General features: G+C 36.7%; 1 protein-coding gene across 1 annotated transcript in view; it reads left to right on the top strand.

The window, feature by feature from the left end:
• The window catches only part of KIAA1107 (KIAA1107 ortholog), an 89,912-nt gene that overhangs the window by 18,702 nt on the left and 45,264 nt on the right, over positions 1 to 25,946 (top strand). Inside the window, exon 5 of the mRNA XM_029230952.1 lies at positions 2,589 to 2,706. Coding sequence (XP_029086785.1) covers positions 2,589 to 2,706 — 118 coding nt within the window. The remainder of the gene's footprint in view (positions 1 to 2,588; positions 2,707 to 25,946) is intronic.

Below are 25,946 nucleotides of genomic sequence, written 5' to 3'. Positions count from 1 at the left end.
ATATTTACAACAAGTCAGTGTGTTCACCAACCCAGTAGCTCCCTGAATCTTATTCAAGAATTTTTATAATTCAATTTATAGCCCCCTTTCCCTCCCTGGATATGGGGGGGAACACTGATAGTTCCCACTCTTTAATCACGTATTTGTCCTTTCTGGTGACCAGCCCCCATCCTGAAGCTATGTAGGAACACTACCCTGAATCACCTCATTAGTATAAACTCAAGTAAGACATTCCTATAATTTAGGAAATTTCAAGAGTTTTAAGCTCTGTGCCAGGAATGGGGGAGAAAGACCAAATATATATTTTTATTATACCCCACCACTGTGATGTATCAAGTTCAGGAGGCTATTTGAGTACATAATTGGGAGTTGAGATAGGTCATCATCTATCAAATTAGCTTGGTTTTCTTTTGAAAAGTTTCTAGATTTTCCCTTTGGGTCAAAAATTATACTCTGATCTTTGAATCATCGAAATGAAGACTATTCCTTCAACATCTCCCACTAATTTATGTGCTTTAAGTCTTCTATAGGAATATCTGCAAGTGGTAGGATCTGCCTCCTTCCCCTGCTTTATTCTGGTTGGAGTTTTATGTTTTTTCTTCAAAAATCTTTTTATGTAGTATTTGATACATTAATTTATTCAACAAATATTTATTGAGGATCTATGTGTTAGGACTATTCTAGGTCTAAGGGATACTTCAATGACTAAAGTGGACTTCCAGCTCTTTTGGAGCTTAGATTCCAGTTAGAGAAGGTACGGTGGGGGTGGAGATAGACAATAATGTAGTAAAGAAGTTAGAAGGTGACATGCTATAGAAAAAATAGGACAGAGGAAGGAGGATTGGGAGTGCTAGTGATGGGAGTTGCAATTTTAAATGGGTGGTCAGAGTCAGCCTTGATTAAAAGGTGATGTTTAAAGAAAGATTTGAATCCAGTAAGGAAGTTAGCCAAGTGGATATCTGGGAGATGAGTGTTCAAGGCAAAAGAAATGGCAGTAGAAATATCCTAACATGGGAACATAACTTGCCATTTGGAGGAATGAGAGAGAGTTCAGTATGGAAATAAACAAAAGAGTAGACAATGAGATTAGAGAGGTAGTGAGGAGCCAGACGTGGGGCTTCATAAGCCATTGTAAGACTTTGGCTTTTACTCTAAAAAAAATGGCGAGAACCATATTGTTTTGAACTGGGATGGTGATGCCAAAAACTTGGCCTCTGTGCACCAGTGCCGAATCAAATCTTGGAGACAGAGTTTTAGGTGAAGTAGAAAAGAATGGCTTTATTGCTTTGCCAGGCAAAGGGGGACACAGCGGGCTCCTGCCCCTCAAAAACTGTGTGTCCCAACCTGGGAAGATTTGATGAGAGTTTTATAGCAACGGTTCAAGGGTGAGGTTGCTCATAAGATTAGGGTGTGTGCAGGGCCTGCACTCCTTTAATCTGACTTCAGGTGGTCTCCATATAAGCTTTTCTGGTTCTCGAGGCTATCAAACCATGACCTTCTCTCTGGAATGAGGATTGCTTCATCTTCCATTTATTGGGAGTTTTAGCTCTATAAGGGGCTCAAAAGATATTGTTCCTGCTCCAAGGCTGCACCATTGTTTCTTGGCTGCTCGGCCCTTGTCTCTGCATCCCCTCCCTTAAGATCATTAATTACTGAGACCTGTTCAAGGGCAAGCATTGCAGCTAGGCCTAGATCACAAAATGGCTTAGGCCAAAATGGGTTCTCTTATGTCAAGAAAGCCATTCATGGTTCTCTTTCTCCAGGGACCCCCTAACTTATCTGTTTACAGTGGTAGCAGTGGAGTTACTGAGTAGTGGTTGGATTCTGGATTTCTTTTGATAGTAGAGTCAGTATTGGCATTCTGGTTTATAAATGTATACATTTGTAAATTGGTTAGTGGGAATATGTTCCTGGTGATCCATCCTCACCAGGTGTACTAACAAAAATTTCTGAACCGACAAAGCTATAGTATACAATTTAGTATTTTTCTTTTTTTATATATGTACATGTTTTATATTTCACTTCCCACTGCCTAAAGTGTGAATCTTTTGAAGTAGAGATAGTTCTTAAAGTATTTATTTTCTATACCTCTCCATACTATGTACAGTACTAAACTCATAGTAAGTGTCCTATAAATCCCATTGATTTTAGTTGAAATTCTGTTGGTTCACAGATTATCCTAGCCATAAATCCATGAACAGGAACAGGAAAAAATTAAGTGGTGAAAAAGAATATCAAATTGGAAAATTTTCTAACTTTCTAAGTCAGATGTTCATGAAGTGGCTTTAGTTTTGGTATATAATTTTGTAACAGTATTACCTATGTTTAAATCTGTATCTATATTTAAAGGTATATCTATATTTAAATAGAAATAGAAATATATATTTCAGAGCAGAAAGGATAGATGATTTTAAAGTTTCATTTTACTTTGAAGTTACCACTTAAATGTTTCAGTCACTGTTACTCTCTTTCAGTAGCTAATTGAGATAACTGTGGAAAAACATTTTGCTAGTATTAGAATACAAAATTTTGGAATATATATACTATTAAAGAAACTATTTTTTTAGTCTTGTTTTTCTCTTTTTAAGATATTTATGACTTGGAACCTGCATCTGAATTAGGAGAAGATTTATTGAAGCTTTATGTGAAACAGTGTTGCCCAGATATTGATATTTATGTTGATGGAAAATGTTTTAAAGCTCACAGGTAAATAAGCATGTGATTAATTTGGTGTCTTGGTTGTGACAGTAAAGTGTAAAAGGGTAGCTGTCTTTTTCTAGCACGGTGGTTTTCAAGCTGATTCACATAGGGTACAGGGGTTCCATGGTGATGCCTCAGGAGGTCTCTGACAGGGGAGGAGTTTGGACATTAGGCAGGATTTTCTATCTGCACATTCACACATGCACAGGTGACCCTACCCAGACACGTGCACATGCTCAGCTAGAGAAGATCTGTGCTGTGCACTGGGCATGAACCGAAGATTTTATTAGAAGAAAATATACTGTTGCCTAAAATAGGTTTGAAAGCCACTGTCACAGAAAATGTAATTAAATGCAATTTTTAATTTCACAGGCATTATGCTATTGAAAATGATTATTTCTACATGAATGACATGTATTTTCTCTGAATTCATTCTGGCTCAAAGTCTTTGATTCAAAATAGCCAATTCTCCTGAATAGCATGGATTAGGAGGTTTAATATTTCAGTGTACTTTTTAAAAATCATTTTTCTGCTGTAGAGTTGGGTTGCTTAGACATTCCAGGCTTTTAGAGTTTAAATTAAAGCCTGCTGCCTGTTTTGGTTAGACTCTTTTTTTGGTAAGTAACTAAAATCTGCTTAAAGAAAGAAAAGATGTTAATAAAAATACAGGTTTTTTTCTTGGAACTCAAGGGAAAGAGGTACAGCTGGCCTCATAACAGGCTAGAATTGGAACCAGAAAGCTGAGGAACCCAGAGTTCTCCTCCCTATCTCTTTGTGTTTCAAAATAGAATGTTAAGTTATTCTGGTGCTGCAGAAGAGGAAGAACCAGACTATTTTTGCAGATGCAAGAAGCAGTCTTGTAGGTTCAAGGCTACACAGCCCTTAATGAAATTAGCAGTGAGTTTAGATTACAGAAGTCCATCAAGCCAAATAGTAGTGATGTTTGTACTCTCAGAAATCATACTGGTTTTGCCAGTTAACTGACTGTAGTACATTGCTAAACTCTAGGATTGCCAGTTTCCATTAGACTACCATTCAGAATTTGAACTTTTCTTTCTGGGAACATATGTTTTGTAAATATATATACACATTTTCCTATTTTTTATGAAATCTGCATTATGTATAGTAAAATACAGAGTGTGATAGATTTATTCATATATTTTCCATATCATGGATATGTATTTCTCATATTTGGGAATATACAAATTCCCAAGTGGTGTGTGTGTGCACACGCATGCCTTTCTTTTTGGTTGGGGTGGGGGACAGCACAATTTTATTTTTAGAATTAATTTACTTTGATTTTATTTTGTGCCAGATTTTTCTTGAAACCATATGGGCATCCTAGCAAAATTCTACCTATGGAGCCCTAAGGCTATTGTTGTCATACAGGGAAAGCAGGACGCTGTGATGATTTGCAGTATGTCCTCAAACAGTGTCTGTATTTGGCTTCTCCCTGTGTACTGCCTGACAGTGGACTGTTTAAGAGCTGGATCTAGAATATTAGGTTTGTATTTTAGGACAGCTCTTGCCCATATTTCTGGCTTATTTTGTTCACCTAGCAATAAAAAATAAATTTATGTTAACTAGAAGGGCAATTTTCCTGAGAATGTGTTTCAGGAAGATCTGGCTTAAGTTTTCTTGCTTTGTTGTTAGTGCCCTTATGTGAGTTAAAATGGCAAATTCTAAATCCCAAGATTACCTTCCTATTCCAAACTTAAACATCTCTTTGTTTGTACATATTTACTTTATTATTCAGTTCAAAGAATATTATGTCAGTAGTTCAGAAAACACAGGCATACCTCGTTTTCCTTTATGGCACTTCACAGATAATTGCGTTTTTTACAAATTGTAAGTTTGTGGCAATTCTGCATCGAGCAAGTCTGTCAGCACCATTTTTTTCCCAAAAGCATTGGCTCACTTCATGTCTCTGTGTCATAGTTTAGTAGTTCTCACAATATTGCAGACTTTTTCATTATTATAATAATTGTTATGGTGTTCTGTGGTCAGTGATCTTTGATGTTACTACTACAACTCACTGAAGGTTCAGATGGTGGGTAACATTTTTTAGCAATAAAATATTTTTAAATTAAGGTATATACATAATGCTGTTGCACACTTATTAGACTACAGTATAGTGTAAATGTGACTTTTATATGCACTAGGAAACCAAAAGATTAGTGTGACTTGCTTTATTGTGGTGGTCTGGAACTGAACCCTCAATATCTCCAATGTATGCTTGTATCATGTAATATAATCTAAAGCCCAGCAACAGAACTTTCTGAGTTATTTCTTGTTCTAGATAATCAATGTCAGCATTTATCCTAGTGGTATGGCTAAAAATCCGTTTGTAAAATGACTGCTTTAATTATATGTACTCATATATTTAATGATCAATGCAAGTACTCACAAAGACCAGGATTTATGGGCAGAATTACATTCAATTTAGGTCTCAAATTTTAGAACAGTTTAGTTTGCTAGTTTAATGTCCAAACTGGTATGGTAAAGAGATAGTTTCTTTTATTGAGTCACTGTCTTTCTCTTATGCTCAAGCTCCTTCTTCAAAAACATCCCTGGTATCCCAGTTCTTCCAAGATTATGTCTCCAGTTGCTAGTTGCTCTGTCCAGCCTTTCCCTTGATCTGCAGCCCAATACCTGGAGCCCTTTATGTGCTGCAGGACAATCTGATGACAATCACTTGCTTGTGGTGCTACAACTAAGCCAAAGAAATCATTTATAACTGAGTAGTTAAGAGTATGTGAACAACGTATGGAGCCTGTCTGCCTGGGTTTGAATTCCAGCTCTACCATCTTTAGCTGTATGAATTTGGAGAAGTCATTTAACCATTCTGTGTTCCAGCATCCTCATCAACGATGGAGATTATAATAATACTCATCTTATAGGGTTATTATGAGTATTAAATTACTAAAAGCATTTAAGTACTTTGAACAGTGCCTAGCACATTGTAAGTACCATATAAGTGTTTGCTATCATCATCCAGGTAATAGGCCTTTGATACGAGATTTTTTGTAGATGGTAGCAACAGTCTGTATGTCCTTTACTTATGTGCGACAAGGAGAGAAAGGTGATTTGAATCACTTGCATTTCCCCCCAATCCAAGGAGGAAAGGGATAGCAGTGGGCCTCCAGGAAAGTCACATTTACTACACTGTTCTGTCTCTACACAGGCCTTTCCCTCTCCAAAGCATAACTTCTCCACCCTTCCCACATCTTTGTCCTTGCTTATCTCCAATACTTCTTCTCAAAGGAGAAACAAAGAGAGCTCTTTTTATTTGGCGGAAGAGAGGTTATAATAAAAGGACCCATTAGAGTTCATGGATCCCATTTGTTAATTATGTTACTACTTTTCTGAGTATTGCTTCCTGGAGTACTACAATCCTGTTGTGGATCTCTGTAACATTACGTTCTTTCCTGAATTGCTGTCAATCACCAGATGAATACCATCTGTATATTAGGCATTTCTCTCTATTTTTATTTCCTCCTGTCATCTTTAGCCTACCTCTAAGTACCTACCTTATCCACTTCACTGCTGATCTCCCATTTCATAGTGTTAATTATTATTCTAATGTTTTCTGAGTGAAATTGAATCTGCTATATTTTTAAACTAATTTATTTGTTGCACTTCAGTATTCCATAATTAAGATTCTCTTGGGCCTCTCTGGTGGCGCAGTGGTTGAGAGCCCGCCTGCCGATGCAGGGGACATGGGTTTGTGCCCGGTCCGGGAGGATCCCACATGCCGCGGAGCAGCTGGGCCCGTGAGCCATGGCTGCTGAGCCTGCACGTCCGGAGCCTGTGCTCCGCAACGGGAGAGGCCCGCGTACCGCAAAAAAAAAAAAAAAAAAAAAAAGATTCTCTTGTGCTGCTTTATTGAAAAAGCAGGGCAGTGATTCCTAATTTTAGCTTTGTAACACTTAAGATCCTATATCCCTTCCAGAATAGCTTTTTTTTTCAGTGCCTGATATTATAACATCAGACATTCATTCATGGGGTTAAAATGCTGTCAAATCTCCCTTTAAAATGTAGATTTCTCTGGATGTTTAGTAAATCAGCACTGAGGCAGGAGATCAATGTCCTAGTCTGTGCCACATGACTAATTAGCTATATATATTCTTGAGTCCATCAGCTGAAAACTTTTTCAGAAGTATACAGTTTAGTAATTCAGAAGTCAGTCTGGGTTTAGATTCTGATTGTACCATTTAATAATTATTGAGAAGTTACTTAATCTCTCCAAGTCTCAAATTCTTTATCTGTAAAAGAAATAATGATAGTAATTGTAGCATAGGATGGCTGTGAGGATTGAATCCGATAATGTACATAAAGCACTTAGCATGGTTCTGTGGCACATTGGAAGCATTCGGTAAATATTAGTTTCTATAAGTATATATTAGATATCTGGGAGGGAGGCACATGGTTGCTTTTTCTACCTTATCTTAGAGTGGAGGTTGGCAAACTATGACCCAACCCAAAGCCGGTCAGTGGCTTCTTTTTGTATAAAACAACAACAACTACAACAAAAAAACAAGAATATGCAACAGGGACCTGAAAAGCCTAATATATTTATACTGATGTTTACTATCTGGCCCTTTGCAGAAAAAGTTTGCTGTTCCCTATCTTACTAGGATTGCCAAGAAGCTTTATGAAGTAATTGTAATAAAATTCCAGATTCCCATACAATAAAGTGGGTTATGAACGTCTTAATACTAATTACTTTATTAATGATAAATGGTCAACCCTGCCCACTTAAAAGGTTTAAAATAATAAATTAGATGTGGGAACAATAGAGAGAAAAGAGGTGAGATTCTTTGGTACCATGGGCCTTTGAGGGAGGTTGCAATGGGGAACCAAAGCCAAAGGTACTGAGCGCCTAAAAGGAAACAAGTCACCTAGAGTAGAAACTCCTTGACTGAACGTGACTAAAGGTACTCTTCAGCTGTTCTCTGTAGAGCATGCTGACATGTTAGGCAGAACTCTCAAGGCTAGGATGTCATTCTCTAGTATACCTATAACATTTCCATTCCTTTTATTGAGTTTGTGTCTCCTGAGTCACTTGGGGTTATTCCCAAACCTGTTTGATGCCATTTGAATTTCTTGTTTTGATAGCATGACTTAATGACATATCATATAAACCAATGATACATGATGTATGAAAAGAATTTGTTGTTACAATGAAAACTAAAGTGAATGTTTTAGAAAGATTAATAAGGGAGGGGCACTTTTTTTGAGCATTTTATTTAACTTTTTATTTTCTATTGGAGTATAGCCGATAAACAATGTTGTGATAGTTTCAGGTGCACAACAAAGCAACTCAGCCATACATATACATGTATCCATTCTCCCCCAGACTCATCTCGGGAGAGGCACTTTTAAAATTGCTGTTGAATTCAGGGACTTCCCTGGCAGTCCAGTGGTTAAGACTCCACACGTCCAATGCAGGGGCACAGGCTTGATCCCTGGTCGGGCAGCCGGGATGCTGCATGCCACGTGGCATGACCAAAAAATAAAAGATAAATTAAAAAATAAAGTAAAACTGCTATTGAGTTCAGTTTAGATGAAACAATATAAAAGTTTGAGGGGAAATTATAAAAGTCTTAAATTATTCTATACTTCAGATTGCTTCATAAATTTTTTAAATTTCTTCACTTCAGAGAAGTTTGAACTAAAAATCATAGACAGGGTATATGGGTATATATAGTTTTTGCAAGAAATAGGAGGCTCCAATCAGCAAACCCACAATAAAAAAATAAAGATTGGCCTTGTATGGTCAAAGATTTGTGAATGAATACATATTTATTTTTTAAGTTAGAATAAGATGATTATGATATAGACAAATCATTTAAAAAATGCTCTCCTAATTTTTAGATTAACCAAACAACTATCAGTCCTCATTGTACTGGATAACAGGGCATCCATTACACTTCACAAATCATTTTTTAACTTAGGAAAGGCTAATCCTATGAAAGCTGTAGTCAATGTATGTCAAAATGGATGTCTCAAGTGAAAGCTAACTTACCATTTTTAAAGTTTATGTTCTCTAAAATATTTGCAAAGTGTAATGGGTAATGGTGACAGCACCAGAAAGTTTGCATTCACTGCTCTGGGTTTAACCTTTATTCAGTTATGTTGAACTAAAAGGAAAAAAATATATTCTTGGAGAAAGAGTACTTAAAAAGATAGCCTTAGTGAGAAATTCTTTATTTAGAGTTTCTCTGAGTAATCCAGGCCATTATTCTGCCTGGAGTAGTGAATCCAGTTCAGCTAAAATCAGGAAGTATTGAATAGCAATGTACTCTGAAGCAAGAGCAAGGGGGAAATTAGGGCATCTCTACAGAGTCAGAAGCAGCCTTGTCAGTTGAGATTAAATTTAGTCAAAAAGATAAAAAAATTTTGATGTGTTGGAAAATGAAAAATCTGGTGAAGATTTTTAATACACCATGCTATCTACAGCATAATTTTTTAAACTGAGGCTTGTATCTGAATTAAATGGGAATGTTTCCTAAGTTTCTGTCTTAAGGGCAGGGTAATTGTTTAAGCCTCAGATGCTTTTTGTCTTATTTAGATGGGAACAGCTAGCATGCTGCTTAAACATGCTGTTTAGCATGTTTAGTTCAAGTCTTCCATATCCTTAACTGACTTTTTGTCTACTTGTTCTGTTAATTACTGAGAAGAATGTTGATGTCTCTAATATAATTGTAAATTTATCAACTTCCCCCTTCAGTTCTATCAGTTTTGCTTCATATATTTTGAAGGTTTGTTATTTGGTACACACACATTTAGGACTGTTATTTCCTCTTGATGAATTGACCCGTTTTTCATTATGAAATATTAGTCTTTACCCCAAGTAATATTCCTGTTGTGAAGTCTTTTGTCTGATGTTAATAGGGCCACGCCAGCTTGCTTTCTTTTTTAAAAATTGAGGTATAATTGATATATAGCATTGTATTAGTTTCAGGTGTTTAACATAATGAAGTTAGCATCCCACTCCAGCTTTCTTATGATTAGCATTTAGATGGTATATGTTTTTTCATCCTTTTACCTTTAGCCTCTCTGTGTCTTTGTATTTTAAATGGGTTTAAAATTAATTTTTTGTAGACAGCTATAGTTATGTCTTGCTCTTTTATTATCTGGTCTCATAATCTTGCCTTTTAATTGGAGGATCTAGATTATTTATGGTAACATAGGTATTAATGTGTTGGAATTTAAGGCTACTATTTACTATTTGTTTTCATTTTTTCTTTGTTTTCTTTTTCCTCTTTTCTTTGTATTAATTGAGAAAAATTTTTTTTTTTTTTTTTTTTTTGCGGTACGCGGGCCTCTCACTGTTGTGGCCTCTCCTGTTACGGAGCGCAGGCTCCGGACGCGCAGGCTCAGCGGCCATGGCTCATGGGCCCAGCCGCTCCACGGCATGTGGGATCTTCCCAGACCGGGGCATGAACCCGTGTCCCCTGCATCGGCAGGCGGACTCCCAACCACTGCGCTACCAGGGAAGCCCCCTATAATAGCATTTTTTTTCCTGTTTTATTTATTTATTTATTTATTTTTTATTGGAGTATAATTGCTTTACAATGGTGTGTTAGTTTCTGCTTCACAATAAAATGAATCAGTTATACATATACATATGTTCCCATATCTCTTCCCGCTTGCGTCTCCCTCCCTCCCACCCTCCCTATCCCACCCCTCCAGGCGGTCACAAAGCACCGAGCTGATCTCCCTTTATAATAGCATTTTTAATTGCTTTTTCTGCTAACTCCATCATTTCTTTCATTTCTGGGTCTATTTCTATTGACTGATTTTTCTCCTGATTATAGTTCATAGTTTGCTACTTCTTCACATACCTGATCATTTTTTATTAGATTTGGAACATTATGAATAGTATGCTGTTGAGTGTTTGAATTTTGTCATCTCTCTTTTAAAAGTGTTGAAGTTTGTTTCAGCAGGCAATTAAGTTATTGTGGATCACCTTCATCTTTTTGAGATTTGCTTTTAAACTTAGAGTGGCTCTAGAGTAGCCTTTACTCTGAAGGGTGGATAGCTCTTCTACTGAGATGTGACGCTTCTGGGACCTAGGAGCAGTATTCAGTCCTTGCCAGAAGGAACTTGATCTGCCTGCCCTGTATGAACAGGCTTATAGCTCCCTGACCTTTATTCTTTGCTGGGCTTCATGAAGTTTTACCCTATGTGTGCTCAGATTGTGTTCAGATGAAGGCTCAACGGGATCTCTCCTCTAATTTTTGGAGCTCTTTTTCTTACGTTCCTCTTTTATTGTACTGTGCCCCGTAAATTCCAGCTGACTCATTTTCCCGAGCTCCCATATTTGTCTTCTCAACTCAGCAAGACAACTAGGCTCTGCTTCTGTTTACCTTCCCTGTGCCATGATCTAATTGTTTCTGGGAAGAAAAGTATTATGATTGTAGGACTTGCCTCATTTTTCTTTCTCTTAAGGATCAGAGTTCTGTACTGCCTTTTTTTTCAGTGTCATATTTTATTCACTTTCCTACTTGTTAATGGAGGTGAGGCAAGTCCCATACTTGTTATCTTTCATGGGTGGAAGCAGAAACCCTAATTTTTTCTTAATATACTTTAATTTTAGAACACTTTTAAATTTACAGAAAAACTGAGTACAGAGAATTCCCATGTGCCCCCACACCCAGTTCCCTTATTATCAACATCTTATGTGTGCATCTTAGTATAGTGCGTTTGTTACAATGAAAACCAATATTGGGACATTGTTATTCACTGAAGTCCACAGTTTATTCAGAATTCATTAGTTTTTGACTAATGTCTTTTTTCTATTCTAGGATCCCATCCAGGATACCACATTACATGTAGTGGTCATGGTTCCTTAGGCTTCTCTTGGCTGTGATAGTTTCTCAGACTTTCCTTGTCTTTGATGACCTTGACAGTTTGAGGAGTCCTGGGCAAGTATTTTGTAGAATGTCCCTCAGTTGTAGTTTACTTAATGTTTTTCACATGATTAAATGAGTTATGAATTTTGGGGAGGAAGTTCACAAAGATAAACTGCCATTCTTATTACATCATTTCAAGGGTACCTGTAATCAGCATGACTTACCACTGTTTATGTTAACCTTGATCACTTGGCTACACTAGTTTTTGTCTGGTTTCTTCACTGTAAAGTTACTCCCCTCTCCCCCATCTCCCATTTCTATACTGTACTCTCTAGAAGTAAGTCACCGTGTATAGCCTACACTTAAAGGATGGGGAGTTATGGTCCACCTTCTTGAGGGGATAGTATCTACCTAAATTATTTGACATTCTTCTATACAAGAAATTTGTCTTTTCTCCCCTCTTTATTTATTCAAACATTTCTGTATGTCAGCATGTACTCATGGATATTTATTTTGTACTTCAGCTCATTTTAGTACTTTGGTTTGTAATTTGGTTTATCTTGCATTTTGGCCTATTTATTTTTTACTGAAATTGTTCCAGTTTTAGTTATGGGAGCTCCTTCAATTGGTTCTTGACATACAACCCCCCCCATCAGTGTGTGTGTGTGTGTGTGTGTGTGTGTGTGTGTGTGTGTGTGTGTAGCATTTCCTTACTGACACTAAAAGATACTCTAGACTCATCTGTCCTAGAATCAAATATTTCTCTAATGAACCCTGATTCCTTTTATTCTAATGGTATTAGAAACTACTGTTTGGACACTGGGTGTGCTTGTTGCTAGTTCTTTTAGATCCTCTCAGCTGACAGAGCAAAGAAATATATGTGTATATATTAATCTTCAGATATGCACATATCTATAAATATTTCTGTATGAATCCATCTTTATTTGTATTAAGCTAAAAATGAATTCATCATGAGATCTCCAACACTGATCACACTAACACATTGATCATCCTACTCTTAACTCCTTGCTTGTCTGTAATCTTCCAGTATAGCAGTGAGAAACTGGCTTTCATCATCCAACATCTAATACTTAATCATTCAATTCCAGTATTCATGTATAGTGGTTTCAGAATTGTTAATCCATACCTGCATGGGAAACAACTTTACCAACTAGAGCAGGGGTCCCCAACCCCTGGGCCACAGACTGTTATTGGCCCATGGCCCATTAGGAACTGGGCCACACAGCAGGAGGTGAGCGGCAGGCAAGTGAGCGAGTGAAGCTTCATCTGTATTTACAACCGCTCCCCATCACTCACATTACTGCCTGAGTTCCCGCCTCCTGTCAGATCAGCAGCAGCATTAGATTCTCATAGGAGCACGAACCTTACTGTGAACTGCACATGCGAGGGATCTAGGTTGCACACACCTTATGAGAATCTAATGCCTGATGATCTGAGGTGCAGCTGAGGCAGTGATGCCAGCACTGGGGAGCAGCTGCAAATACAGATTATCATTAGCAAAGAGGTTAGACTGCACAGAGACCATAATAAATCAATTGCTTGCAGACTCATATCAAAACCCTATCAGTGAGTGGTAAGTGACAATTAAGCTGCATCTTACAGAGTAGACTGGACATAAGCAACACACTTTGGGTGTCACTGTCTCCCATCACCCCCAGATGGGACCATCCAGTTGCAGGAAAACAAGCTCAGGGCTCCCAGTGATTCTGCATTATGGTGAGTTGTATAATTATTTCATTATATATTACAATGTAATAGTAGAAATAAAGTGCACAATAAATGTAACACGCTTGAATCATCCCAAAACCATCCCCTCCCCACCCCCAGTCCGTGGAAAAATTGCCTTCCACGAAACTAGTCCCTGGCGCCAGAAAGGTTGTGGACTCTTGAACTAGAGTACACTGCTTGTACTACACAGTTCCTTTGCCTTTATTCGTACAGTCTATACTCATTTCCAAAGTTATTTAGGCCAGTACCTTCATCTCCCACTCGCTTCAATGAGGTTATTTCATACATTTGTAATACAGTTAGGTAATTTTGTCACAGTCTGCATCCTGGGATCTCCTGACCTCCTCCTAAGTGTTCTTGTTTTAATTAGCATACATTAAGTTTCACTTGTACTATAAAGTTCTGTGGGGTTTTTTTAAAACATCTTTATTGGAGTATAATTGCTTTACAATGTTGTTAGTTTCTGCTATATAACAAAGTGAATCACCTATATGTATACATATATCCCCATATCTCCTCCCTCTTTCATTTCCCTCCCACCCTCCCTATCCCAGCCCTCTAGGCGATCACAAAGCACCGAGCTGATCTCCCTGTGCTATGCAGCTGCTTCCTACTAGCTATCTATTTTACGTTTGGTAGTGTATATATGTCAGTGCTACTCTCTCACTTCGTCTCAGCTTGCCCTTCCCCTTCCCTGTGTCCTCAGGTCCATTCTCTGCCTCTGCATCTTTATTCCTGTCCTGCCCCTAGGTTCATCAGAACCATTTTTTTTTTAGATTCCATATATATGTGTTAGCATACAGTATTTGTTTTTCCTTTCTGACTTATTTACTCTGTATGACAGACTCTAGGTCCATCCACCTCACTACAAATAACTCAATTTTGTTTCCTTTTATGGCTGAGTAATATTCCATTATATATACGTGCCTCATATTCTTTCTACATTCATCTGTCAGTGGACACTGAGGCTGCTTCCATATCCTGGTTATTGTAAATACAGCTGCAGTGAACATTGTGGTACACGACTCTTTTTGAATTATGGTTTTCTCAGGGTATATGTCCAGTAGTGGGATTTCTGGGTCACATGGTAGTTCTATTTTTACTTTTTTAAGGAACCTCCGTACTGTTCTCCCTAGTGGCTGTATCAATTTGCATTCTCACCAACAGTGTAAGAGGGTTCCCTTTTCTCCACATCCTCTCCAGCATTTACTGTTTATAGATTTTTTTTTTTTTTTTTCGGTACGTGGACCTCTCACTGTTGTGGCCTCTCCCATTGCGGAGCACAGGCTTCGGACGCGCTCAGCGGCCATGGCTCATGGGCCCAGCTGCTCCGCGGCATGTGGGATCTTCCCGGACCGGGGCACGAACCCGTGTCCCCTGCATCGGCAGGCGGACTCTCAACCACTGCGCCACCAGGGAAGCCCTGTTTGTAGATTTTTTGATGATGGCCATTCTGACTGGTGTGAGGTGATACCTCATTGTCATTTTGATTTGCATTTCTCTCATGCTTACTGACGTGGAGCATCCTTTCCTGTGTTTGTTGGCAATCTGTATATCTTCTTGGGAGAAATGTCTATTTAGGTCTTCTGCCCATTTCTGGATTGGGTTGTTTGTTTTTTTGATATTGAGCTGCATGAGCGGCTTGTATATTTTGGAGATTAATTCTTTGTCAGTTGCTTCATTTGCAAATATTTTCTCCCATTCTGAGGGTTGTCTTTTCGTCTTGTTTATGGTTTCCTTTGCTGTGCAAAAGCTTTTAAGTTTCATTAGGTCCCATTTGTTTATTTGTTTTTATTTCCATTTCTCTAGGAGGTGGGTCAAAAAGGATCTTGCTGTGATTTAGGTCATGAGTGTTCTGCCTATGTTTTCCTCTAAGAGTTTTATAGTGTCTGGCCTTACATGTAGGTCTTTAATCCATTTTGAGTTTATTTTTGTGTATGGTGTTAGGAAGTGTTATAACTTCATTCTTTTACATGTAGCTGTCTAGTTTTCCCAGCACTACTTGTTGAAGAGGCTGTCTTTTCTCCATTGTATATTCTTGCCTCCATTATCAAAGATAAGGTGACCATATGTATGTGGGTTTATCTCTGGGCTTTCTCTCCTGTTCCACTGATCTATTTCTGTTTTTGTGCCAGTACCATACTGTCTTGATTACTTTAGCTTTGTAGTATAGTCTGATGTCAGGGAGCCTCATTCCTCCAGCTCTGTTTTTTTTTCTCAAGATTGCTTTGGCTATTCGGGGTCTTTTGTGTTTCCATACAAATTGTGAACTTTTTTATTCTAGTTCTGTGAAAAATGCCATTGGTAGTTTGACAGGGATTGCACTGAACCTGTAGATTGCTTTGGGTAGTATAGTCATTTTCACAATGTTGATTTTTCCAATCCAAGAACCTGGTATATCTCTCCATCTGTTTGTATCATCTTTAATTTCTTTCATCATTGTCTTATAGTTTTCTGCATACAGGTCTTCTGTCTCCTTGGGTAGATTTATTCCTAGGTATTTTATTCTTTTTGTTGCAGTGGTAAATGGGAGTGTTCCTTAATTTCTCCTTCAGATTTTACGTTGTTAGTGCAACAACAAAAATGCAAGAAATGCTGTGCATTAATTTTCTATCCTGCTACTTTACCAAATTCATTGATTAGCTCTAGTAGTTTCTGGTAGCATTTTTAGGATTCTCTATGTGTAGTATCATGTCATCCGCAAACAGTAACAGCTTTTTACTGCTGCTTCTCCAATTTGGATTCCTTTTATTTTTTATTTATTTATTTTTCCTTTATTCCCTTTTTCTTTTCTGACTGCTGTGGCTAAAACTTCCAAGCTGTGTTGAATAATAGTGGTGAGAGTGGGCAACCTTGTCTTGTTCCTGATCTTAGAGGAAATGGTCTCAGTTTTTCACCATTGAGAACAATGTTGGCTGTGGGTTTGTCATATATGGCCTTAATTATGTTGAGGTAAGTTCCCTCTATGCCTACTTTCTGGAGGGTTTTTATCATAAATCGGTGTTGAATTTTGTCAAGCTTTTTGTGCATCTATTGAGATTATCATATGGTTTTTATCCTTCATTTTGTTAATATGGTGTATCACATTGATTGATTTGCATATACTGAAGAATCCTTGCATTCCTGGAATAAACCCTGCCTGATGATGGTGTATGATCCTTTTAATGTGCTGTTGGATTCTGTTTGCTAGTATTTTGTTGAGGATTTTTGCATCTATATTCATCACTGATATTGGCCTGTAGTTTTCTTCCTTTGTGACATGTCTAGTTTTGGTATCAGGATGATGGTGACCTCATAGAATGAGTTTGGGAGTGTTCCTCCCTCTGCTATATTTTGTAAGAGTTTGAGAAGGACAGGTGTTAGCTCTTCTCTAAATGTTTGATAGAATTCACCTGTGAAACCATATGGTCCTGGGCTTTTGTTTGTTGGAAGATTTTTAATCACCGTTTCAATTTCAGTGCTTGTGATTGGTCTGTTTATATTTTCTATTTCTTCCTGGGTCAGCCTTGGAAGGTTGTGCTTTTCTAAGAATTTGTCCATTTCTTCCAGGTTGTCCATTTAATTGGCATATAGTTGCTTGTAGTAATCTCTCATGATCCTTTGTATTTCTGCAGTGTCAGTTGTTACTTCTCCTTTTTCATTTCTAATTCTATTGATTTGAGTCTTCTCCCTTTTTTTCTTGATGAGTCTGGCTGATGGTTTACCAATTTTGTTTATCTTCGTAAAGAACCAGCTTTTAGTCTTATTGATATTTGCTATTGTTTCCTTTATTTCTTTTCCATTTATTTTTCTTCTGATCTTTATGATTTCTTTCCTTCTGCTAACGTTGGGGTTTTTTTGTTCTTCTTTCTCTAATTGCTTTAGGTGTAAAGTTAGGTTGTTTACTTGAGATTTTTCTTCTTTCTTGAGGTAGGATTGTATTGCTATAAACTTCCCTCTTTAGAACTGCTTTTGCTGCATCCCATAGGTTTTGGGTCGTCATGTTTTCATTGTCATTTGTCTCTAGGTATTTTTTGATTTCCTCTTTGATTTCTTCATTGATCTCTTGGTTATTTAGTAGCATATTGTTTAGCCTCCATGTGTTTGTATTTTTTACAGTTTTTTTCCTGTAATTGATATCTAGTATCACAGCATTGTGATCAGAAAAGATACTTGATACAATTTCAGTTTTCTTAAATTTACCAAGGCTTGATTTGTGACCCAAGATATGATCTATCCTGGAGAATGTACCATGAGCACTTGAGAAGAAAGTGTATTCTGTTGTTTTTGGATGGAACGTCCTATAAATATCAAGTCCATCTTGTTTAATGTATCATTTAAAGCTTGTGTTTCCTTATTTATTTTCATTTTGGATGATCTGTCCATTGGTGAAAGTGGGGTGTTAAAGTCCCCTACTATGATTGTGTTACTGTCGATTTCCCCCTTTATGGCTGTTATCATTTGCCTTATGTATTGAGGTGCTCCTATGTTGGGTGCATAAATATTTACAATTGTTATATCTTCTTGGGTTGATCCCTTGATCATTATGTAGTGTCCTTCTTTGTCTCTTGTAATAGTCTTTATTTTAATGTCTATTTTGTCTGATATGAGAATTGTTACTCCAGCTTTCTTTTGATTTCCATTTGCATGGAATATCTTTTTCCATTCCTCCACTTTCAGTCTGTATGTGTCCCTAGGTCTGAAGTGGGTCTCTTGTAGACAGCATATATACGGCTCTTGTTTTTGTATCTATTCAGCCAGTCTGTGTCTTTTGGTTGTGGCATTTAATCCATTTACATTCAAAGTTATTATCAATATGTATGTTCCTATGACCATTTTCTTAATTGTTTTGGGTTTGTTTTTGTAGGTCTTTTCCTTCTATTGTGTTTCCTGCCTAGAGAAGTTCCTTTAGCATTTGTTGTAAAACTGGTTTGGTGGTGCTGAATTCTCTTAGCTTTTGCTTGTCTGTAAAGCTTTTAATTTCTCCATCGAATCTGAATGAGATCCTTGCTCGGTAGAGTAATCTTGGTTGGAGGTTTTTCCCTTTCATCACTTTAAATATATCCTGCCACTCCCTTCTGGCTTGCAGTGTTTCTGCTTAAAGCTCAGCTGTTAACCTTATAGGAATTCCCTTGTATGTTATTTGTTGCTTTTCCCTTGCTGCTTTTAATATTTTTTCTTTGTATTTAATTTTTGATAGTTTGATTATTATGTGTCTTGGCGTGTTTCTCCTTGTGTTTATCCTGTATAAGACTGTCTGCGTTTCCTGGACATGATTGACTCTATCCTTTCCCATGTTAGGGAAGTTTTCAACTATAATCTCTTCAAATATCTTCTCAGTCCCTTTCTTTTTCTCTTCTTAATCTGGGACACCTATAATTCAAATGTTGGTGCATGTAATGTTGTTCCAGAGGTCTCTGAGACTGTCCTCAATTCTTTTCATTCTTTTTTCTTTATTCTGCTCTGTGGTAATTATTTCCACTATTTTATCTTTCAGGTCACTTATCCATTCTTCTGCTGCAGTTATTCTGCTATGGGTTCCTTCTAGAGAATTTTTAATTTCATTTATTGTGTTGTTCATCATTGTTTGTTTGCTCTTTAGTTCTTCTAGGTCCTTTTTTAGCATTCCTTGTATTTTCTCCATTCTATTTCCAAGATTTTGGATCATATTACTGTCATTAGTCTGAATTCTTTTTCAGGTAGACTGCCTATTCCCTCTTCATTTGTTTGGTCTGGTGGGTTTTTACCTTGCTCCTTCATCTGCTGTGTATTTCTCTGTTTTCTCATTTTGCTTAACTTATTGTGTTTGGGGTCTACTTTTCGCAGGCTGCACATTCATAGTTCCCGTTGTTTTCAGTGTCTGCCCCCAGTGGGTGAGGTTGGTTCATTGGCCATGTCTGGTGGTGTGTTTTGGGATGTCTGTGAATTTAGTATGATTTTAGGCAGCCTCTCTGCTAATGGGTGGGGTGTGTTCCTGCCTTGCTAGGTGTTTGGCATAGGGTGTCCAGCACTGTAGCTTGCTGGCCATTGGGTGGAGCTGGGTCTTAGGGTTGAGACGGAGATTTCTAGGAGAGCTCTCGCAGATTGATATTACATGGGGCCGGGAGGTCTCTGGTGGTCCAATGTCCTGAACTCGGCTCTCTCACCTTAGAGGCTCAGTCCTGACACCAGGCTGGAGCACCAAGACCCTGTCAGCCACATGGAATTATCAAGGTGGTGGTCATTGGTGAGTGAAACCACAGGAGAAGAGGCCTGTTCTATGCCTGGTCCTGCTGAGCAGTTTTCAGACTTCACCTCATTCTGGCAGCAGGACGACTGGGTCAGCCACATGAGGCAGGATGGGGTCCATTAAGCGGGCAGCGCTCAGCTGTTGTGCGGACTGAGGGGCCCAGTCGAAGCCCTTGGGGAAGGGTGACAGCCTCTGGCCTCCGGCCTCCTGTGGCCACGGTCTCTTTGGGGTCTTCCTCCCGGCGTCAAGTCACTCTCACTTCTGCTTTGGTGGCTGCACCTTTACCCTGAGCTTCTTCACGAGGCTAGCACTCCCCGAGGCAACATGAAAAGCACAGGCCGCGCTGAAGCACGAGAAACCTCTATGGGTTTTTATAAATGGATATTGTCCTACATCTACCATTACAGTATCATACAGACAGTTTCAACTAAAAATCCCCTTTGATCAGTCTCTTCAGGTTTTCCCCCTCCCCAACCCTCTGGCTTTTTTTTTTTTTTTTTTTTTTTTTTTACTATTTCCATAGTTTTGCCTTTTCTAGAATGTCATTTGAATAGAGCCATGTAACATGTAGCCTTTTGGGACTGATTTCTTTCATTTAGCAATATGCATTTACAGTTCATTCATGTTTTTGTGTGACTTTATAGCTAATTCGTTTTTTTTTTTCATCACTGAGTAGTATTCAGTTGTAATGAATATACCATTGTTTATCTGTTCACCTATTGAAGGACATTATGGTTGCCTTAGTTTGGTGATTATGAATAAAGCTGCTGTAAACATTTGTGTACAAGTTTTTGTGTGGACATAAGTTTTCAGGTCTTACTGAAACTGTCTTTCAAAGTGGCTCTATCACTTGCATTTCCACTAGCAATGAATGAGAGTTCTTTCTGGTCCTCATCCTCATCAGCAGTTGATACTGTTCTTATTATTTTTTGTTTTTTGGATTTTAGTCTTTCAGATAGGTATGTACTGGTATCTTATTGTTGTTTCACTTTTTATTTACCTAATGGCAAATGATGTTGAAGATCTTTTCATATGCTTATTTGCCATCTGTATATTATTGAGAGTTTTTGGTTCAGATCTTTTTTTTATTGTCAAGTTAGGTTGTTTGTTGTCTTACTATTGAATTTTAAGAATTCTTTGGATATTTTGCATAGAAGTCCTTTATATGATATGTGCTTTGCAAATACTTTCTCCCAGTTGGTGCCTTGATTTTCATTCTCTTAACAGTGCCTTTTGTAGAGCAAAATTTTAAAATTTTAATAGAATCCAGCTTATCAGTTTTTTCGTTTTTGGATCATACGTTTGATGTTATATCTAAATTCATCATCAAACCCAAGATCCTATGTTTTCTTCTAGAAGTTTATGGTTTTATATTTATATCTATGATCCATTTTGAGGTAATTAGTTAATTTTTATGTGAGGTATAAGGTTTGTATCTACGTTTATTTTTTTTGCATGTGGATGTCCAGTTGCTCCAGGACCACTGTTAAGAAGATTATCCTTTCTCCACTGAATTGCCATTGTGCTTTTGTCAAAACTGAGTTGATTGTATTTGTGTAGGTCTATTTCTGACCTCTCTATTCCATTGATCAATGAGTCTCTACTTTCACTAGTGCATACTGTTTTGAGTACTTTAACTGTATAGTAATTCTGGGAATCAGGTAGTGTGAATCATCCAACTCTGTTCTTCTTTTTCAATATTGTGTTGGCTATTTTAGGTTCTTTGCCTTTCCATATAAGTTTGAGAATCACTTTGTCAATATCTACAAAATAGCTTTCTGGGACTTGGATTGAAATTTCCTAAATTTTTTAAGTCATAAGAATTGCAAATACTTTTCTGTATCTATTTTGATGATCACATGGCTTTTCTCCTTTATTTTATTATTTTTTTAATCCCATACTCCCAGCTTACCTCCCCCTCCTTTCCCCTTTGGTAACCATAAGTTTGTTTTCTATGTCTGTGAGTCTGTTTCTGTCTTGTAAATGAGTTCATTTGTACTCTTTTTAGATTCCACATATAAGTGGTCTCATATAATATTTGTCTTTGTCTGACTTACTTCACTGAGTATGATAATCTCTAGGTCCATCCATGTTGCTGCAAATGGCATTATTTCATTCTTTTTTTATGGCTGAGTAATATTCCAGTGTGTGTGTGTGTGTGTGTGTGTGTGTGTGTGTATAGATAACACATCTTCTTTATCCGTTTATCTGTTGATGGACACTTAGGTTGCTTCCATGTCTTGGCTATTGTAAATAGTGCCACTATGAACATTGGGGTGCATGTATCTTTTTGAATTAGCACTTTTGTTTTCCAGATACTTGCCTAGGAGTGAGATTGCTGGATCATATTTTTACTTTTTTAAAGAACCTCCCTACTGTTTTCTGTAGTAGCTGCACCAATTTATATCCCCACCAACAGTGTAGAAGGGTTTTCTTTTCTCCACAACCTCTCTAGCATTTATTATTTGTAGACTTTTTGATGATAACCATTTCTGACAGGTGTGAGGTGATACCTCATTGTAGTTTTGATTTGCATTTCTCTGATAATTAGCAATGTTGAGCATCTTTTCATGTGCCTGTTGGCCTTCTGTATGTCTTCTTTGGAGAAATGTCTATTTAGGTATTCCGCCCTTTTTTTTGATTGGGTTGTTTGTTTTTTTGTTACTGAGTTGTATCAGCTGTTTATATATTTTGGAAATTAAACCCCTGTCAGTTGTATCATTTGCAAATATTTTTTCCCAGTCCATAGGTTGTCTTTTCATTTCGTTTATGGTTTTCTTTGCTGTGCAAAACTGATGTGTGATTAGGTCCCATTTGTTTATTTTTGCTTTTATTTCTTTTGCCTGGGGAGACTGACCAAATAAAACATTGCTATGATTTATGTCAGAGAATGTTTTTCCTATATTCTCTTCTAGGAGTTTTATGGTGTCATGTCTTATATTTAAGTCTTTATGCCATTTTGAGTTTATTTTTATGTATGGTGTGAGGGAGTGTTCTAACTTCATTGATTTACATACAGGTGTCCATCTTCCCCAACACCACTTGCTGAAGAGACTGTCTTTTCTCCATTGTTTATTCTTGCCTCCTTTGTCATAGATTAATTGACCATAGGTGTGGGTTTATTCCTGGGCTCTCTATTCTGTTCCATTGATCTATGTTTCTTTTTGTGCCAATACCATGCTGTTTTGATTACTGTAGTTTTGTAGTATTGTCTGAAGTCTGGAAGGGTTATGCCTCCAGCTTTGTTCTTTTTCCTCAGGATTGTTTTGGCAATTTTGAGTCTTTTGTGGTTCCATATAAATTTTAGGATTATTTGTTCTAGTTTTGTGAAAAATGTCATGGGTAATTTGATAGGGATCACATTAAATCTGTAGATTGCTTTGGGTAATATGGCCATTTTAACAATATTAATTTTTCCAATCCAAGAGCATGGATATCTTTCCATTTCCTTCAATCCTCTTCAATTTCCTTTTTCAATGTTCTATAGTTCTCAGTGTGTAAGACTTTCACCTTCTTGGTTAGGTTTAATCCTAGGGTTTTTGTTTTTTAGTGTGATTTTAAACAGGATTTTTTTTTTTTTTTTTTACTTTCCCATTCTGATATTTCATTGTTAGTGTAAAGAAATGCAGCAGACTTCTGTATATTAATCTTGTGTCCTGCTACCTTGCTGAATTCATTTATCAGTTCTAATAGTTTTTGTATGGAGTCTTTACAGTTTCTTATATAGAGTATCATTCATTTGCATATAATGAGAATTTTACCTCTTCCCTTTCTGATTTGGATACCTTTTATTTCTTTTTCTTGTCTGATTGCTGTGACTAGGGCTCCCAGTGCTATGTTGAATAGAATTGGGCATCGTTGTCTTGTTCCAGAATTTAGCAGGAAGGCTTTCAGCTTTTCACCCTTTAGTATTATTTTGCCTGTGGGTTTGTCATAAATGACTTTTATTATGTTGAGGTATGTTCCCTCTATACCCATTTTGGCAAGAGTTTTTTTTTATCATGAATGGATGTTGAATTTTATCAGATGCTTTTTCTGCATCTATTGAGATAATCATGTGGTTTATGTCTTTTCTTTTGTTGATGTGGTGTATCACATTGATTGATTTGTGTATGTGGAACTATCCTTGTGACCCTGGAATGAATACAACTTGATCATGGTGTATGATCCTTTTTTTGTGTTGTTCCTTTATTTTGTTAATGTGCTAAATTATGTTGCTTGATTTTGAAATGTTAAAGCAATCCTGCATTCCTGGAATAATTTCAACTTGGTTGTGATGTTTTATATATTCTGTTTATTGCTGGATTCAGTTTGCTAATATTTTGTTTAAGTTTTTTTTATGTATATTTATGAGATAGGTTGGCCTATAACTTTCCATTTTTTATAATGTCCTTGTCAGGTTGAGGTCTTAAATTTACGTTGACTTCATAAAATGAGTTGGGAGGCATTTCTTTTATTTTCTTTCTATTTTATTCATTTTTTAATGTGTATGAGTAAGATTGATTTTATATGTTTTTAAAATATTTATTTGAATTCACTGAGGAAGTCATCTTGGCCTGTAATAAAAGGCCACTTTTCTTTATTAAGTTTTATTTTCATCCTTTTTTAAAGTTAAATTTATTGAATTAGAATTAATATACAATCAAATACACACATTTGAAAGTCCAATTTAATGAGTTTTGACTAATGTATAAACCTGGGTAACTCCCAGCACAATCAAGATACAGAGAAGTTTCATCACCTAAATCCCTTGTGCCCATTTACCATTAGTACCTTCCCTCTCTCTAGCCCCAGGCAAAAACTGAGTTTCACATGCTTATTTGTCATCTGTATTTCTTTGGTGAGTTTTCTGTTCATATTTTTTGCCCATTTTTTAATTGGGCTGTTTGTTTTCTTATTGCTGTATTTTCTAAATTATAGTTTATTTTACCTGTCCTAGAATTTCATATAAATGAACTCAGACATGTTATTGGGCTTGGTTTGCTCAGCATAATGTTTTTGAGCTTCATCCTTGGGTATTATGTATATCAGTGTTTCATTCAGTTTTTATTGCTGAGTAATATTGCATTGTATGCATACACCACAATTTATTTAACCATTCTCCTGTTGGACATATTTGTTGTTTTCAGTGTTTAGCTATTATTCATTAAGCTGGTATTAACATTTTTGTGCAAGTATTTGTGTGATTATATATTTTTATTTCTGTTGGGTAAATTCCTACGAGTAGAATTGCTCGGTCATATGGTAAGTGTATGTTAACTTTTTATGAAATTGAGAAACATTTCTCCAAAGAAGTTATACCATTTTACACTCCCACCTGCATGCTGTGAAGAGTTCCAGTTTTTCCATATTTTCCTCACCACTTAATGTTGTCGGTCTTTTAAATATTTGCCACTCTAGTAGGTGTGTAGTGGTATCACATTGTGGTTTTAATTTGCATTACCCTGATCACTAGCAATTTTGAGCATCATATTATGTGCTTATTGGCCATTTGCATATCTTATGATGTTTCTGTTCAAATCTTTTACCCATTTTTTTTAAAGCACTCTTAAAGAGAGTGATTTGTTACAAATTTTAATATACATTAACTATTGAGAAACAGACATGTACCTTTTTTCCCCCTTAAAATGAATCATGTACTGTTCTGACCATAGCTTTTTCTAATTTTAATCTAATGCTCAAAACTTGATGTGATGTTATTCTTTATAACGAGCCATAAACATTAGTTTTGTAGTAAAACTATTTAAATCAATTTGGCTCTTATCTGATAATTTTTTGTGTGAGTGTGCCCATTTTTTAGTAGGATTGCTTATGTTCTTATATTGAGTTGTATAGTTCCTTATATATTATGGATTCAGTTGTTTGGCAGATATATGTTCTGCAAATATTTTTTCCCAACATTTTGCTCATCGTTCCATTTTCTTAAAAGTGGCTTTAAAAGGACTGAAGTTTTAAATTTTGTTAAAATTTAATTTTTTATGTTTTTTTTGAAAAATTGGTTCGTGCTTTTTGGTTCCCAAGAAATCTTTGCCTACTCAGAGTTGCAAAGATTTTCACCTGTGTTTTTTCTAGCGATATTATAGTATTAGCTTTTATGTTTAGGTTTTGATCCATTTTGAGTTAATTTTTGTGTTATGGTGTGAGGTTAACCGTCAACATTCATTTTTTCCCCTCCAAACCTCCAGTTCCAGTACCACTAAAAAAGCTTGATCAAGACTGCATTGAATCTAGAAATTAATTTAGGCAGAATGGACATGTTAACAGTTTTGGGTCTTCAAATCCATGAGCACAGTTTAGCTCTCTCTTAGGTCTTTGTAAATTATCTCAGCAATGTTTTATAGCTTTTAATGTAGAGGTCTTGTACTTTTTTGTTATATTTGTTCCTGTGTATTTGACCTTGTTTGCTAATAGTGTAAATGAAATTCTTT

Source organism: Monodon monoceros, unplaced genomic scaffold (genome assembly GCF_005190385.1).
Source record: "Monodon monoceros isolate NGI ecotype Baffin Bay Population unplaced genomic scaffold, NGI_Narwhal_1 Super_Scaffold_18, whole genome shotgun sequence".
NCBI lineage: Eukaryota > Metazoa > Chordata > Mammalia > Artiodactyla > Monodontidae > Monodon > Monodon monoceros.
This window is presented reverse-complemented; position numbering and strand designations above follow the sequence as displayed.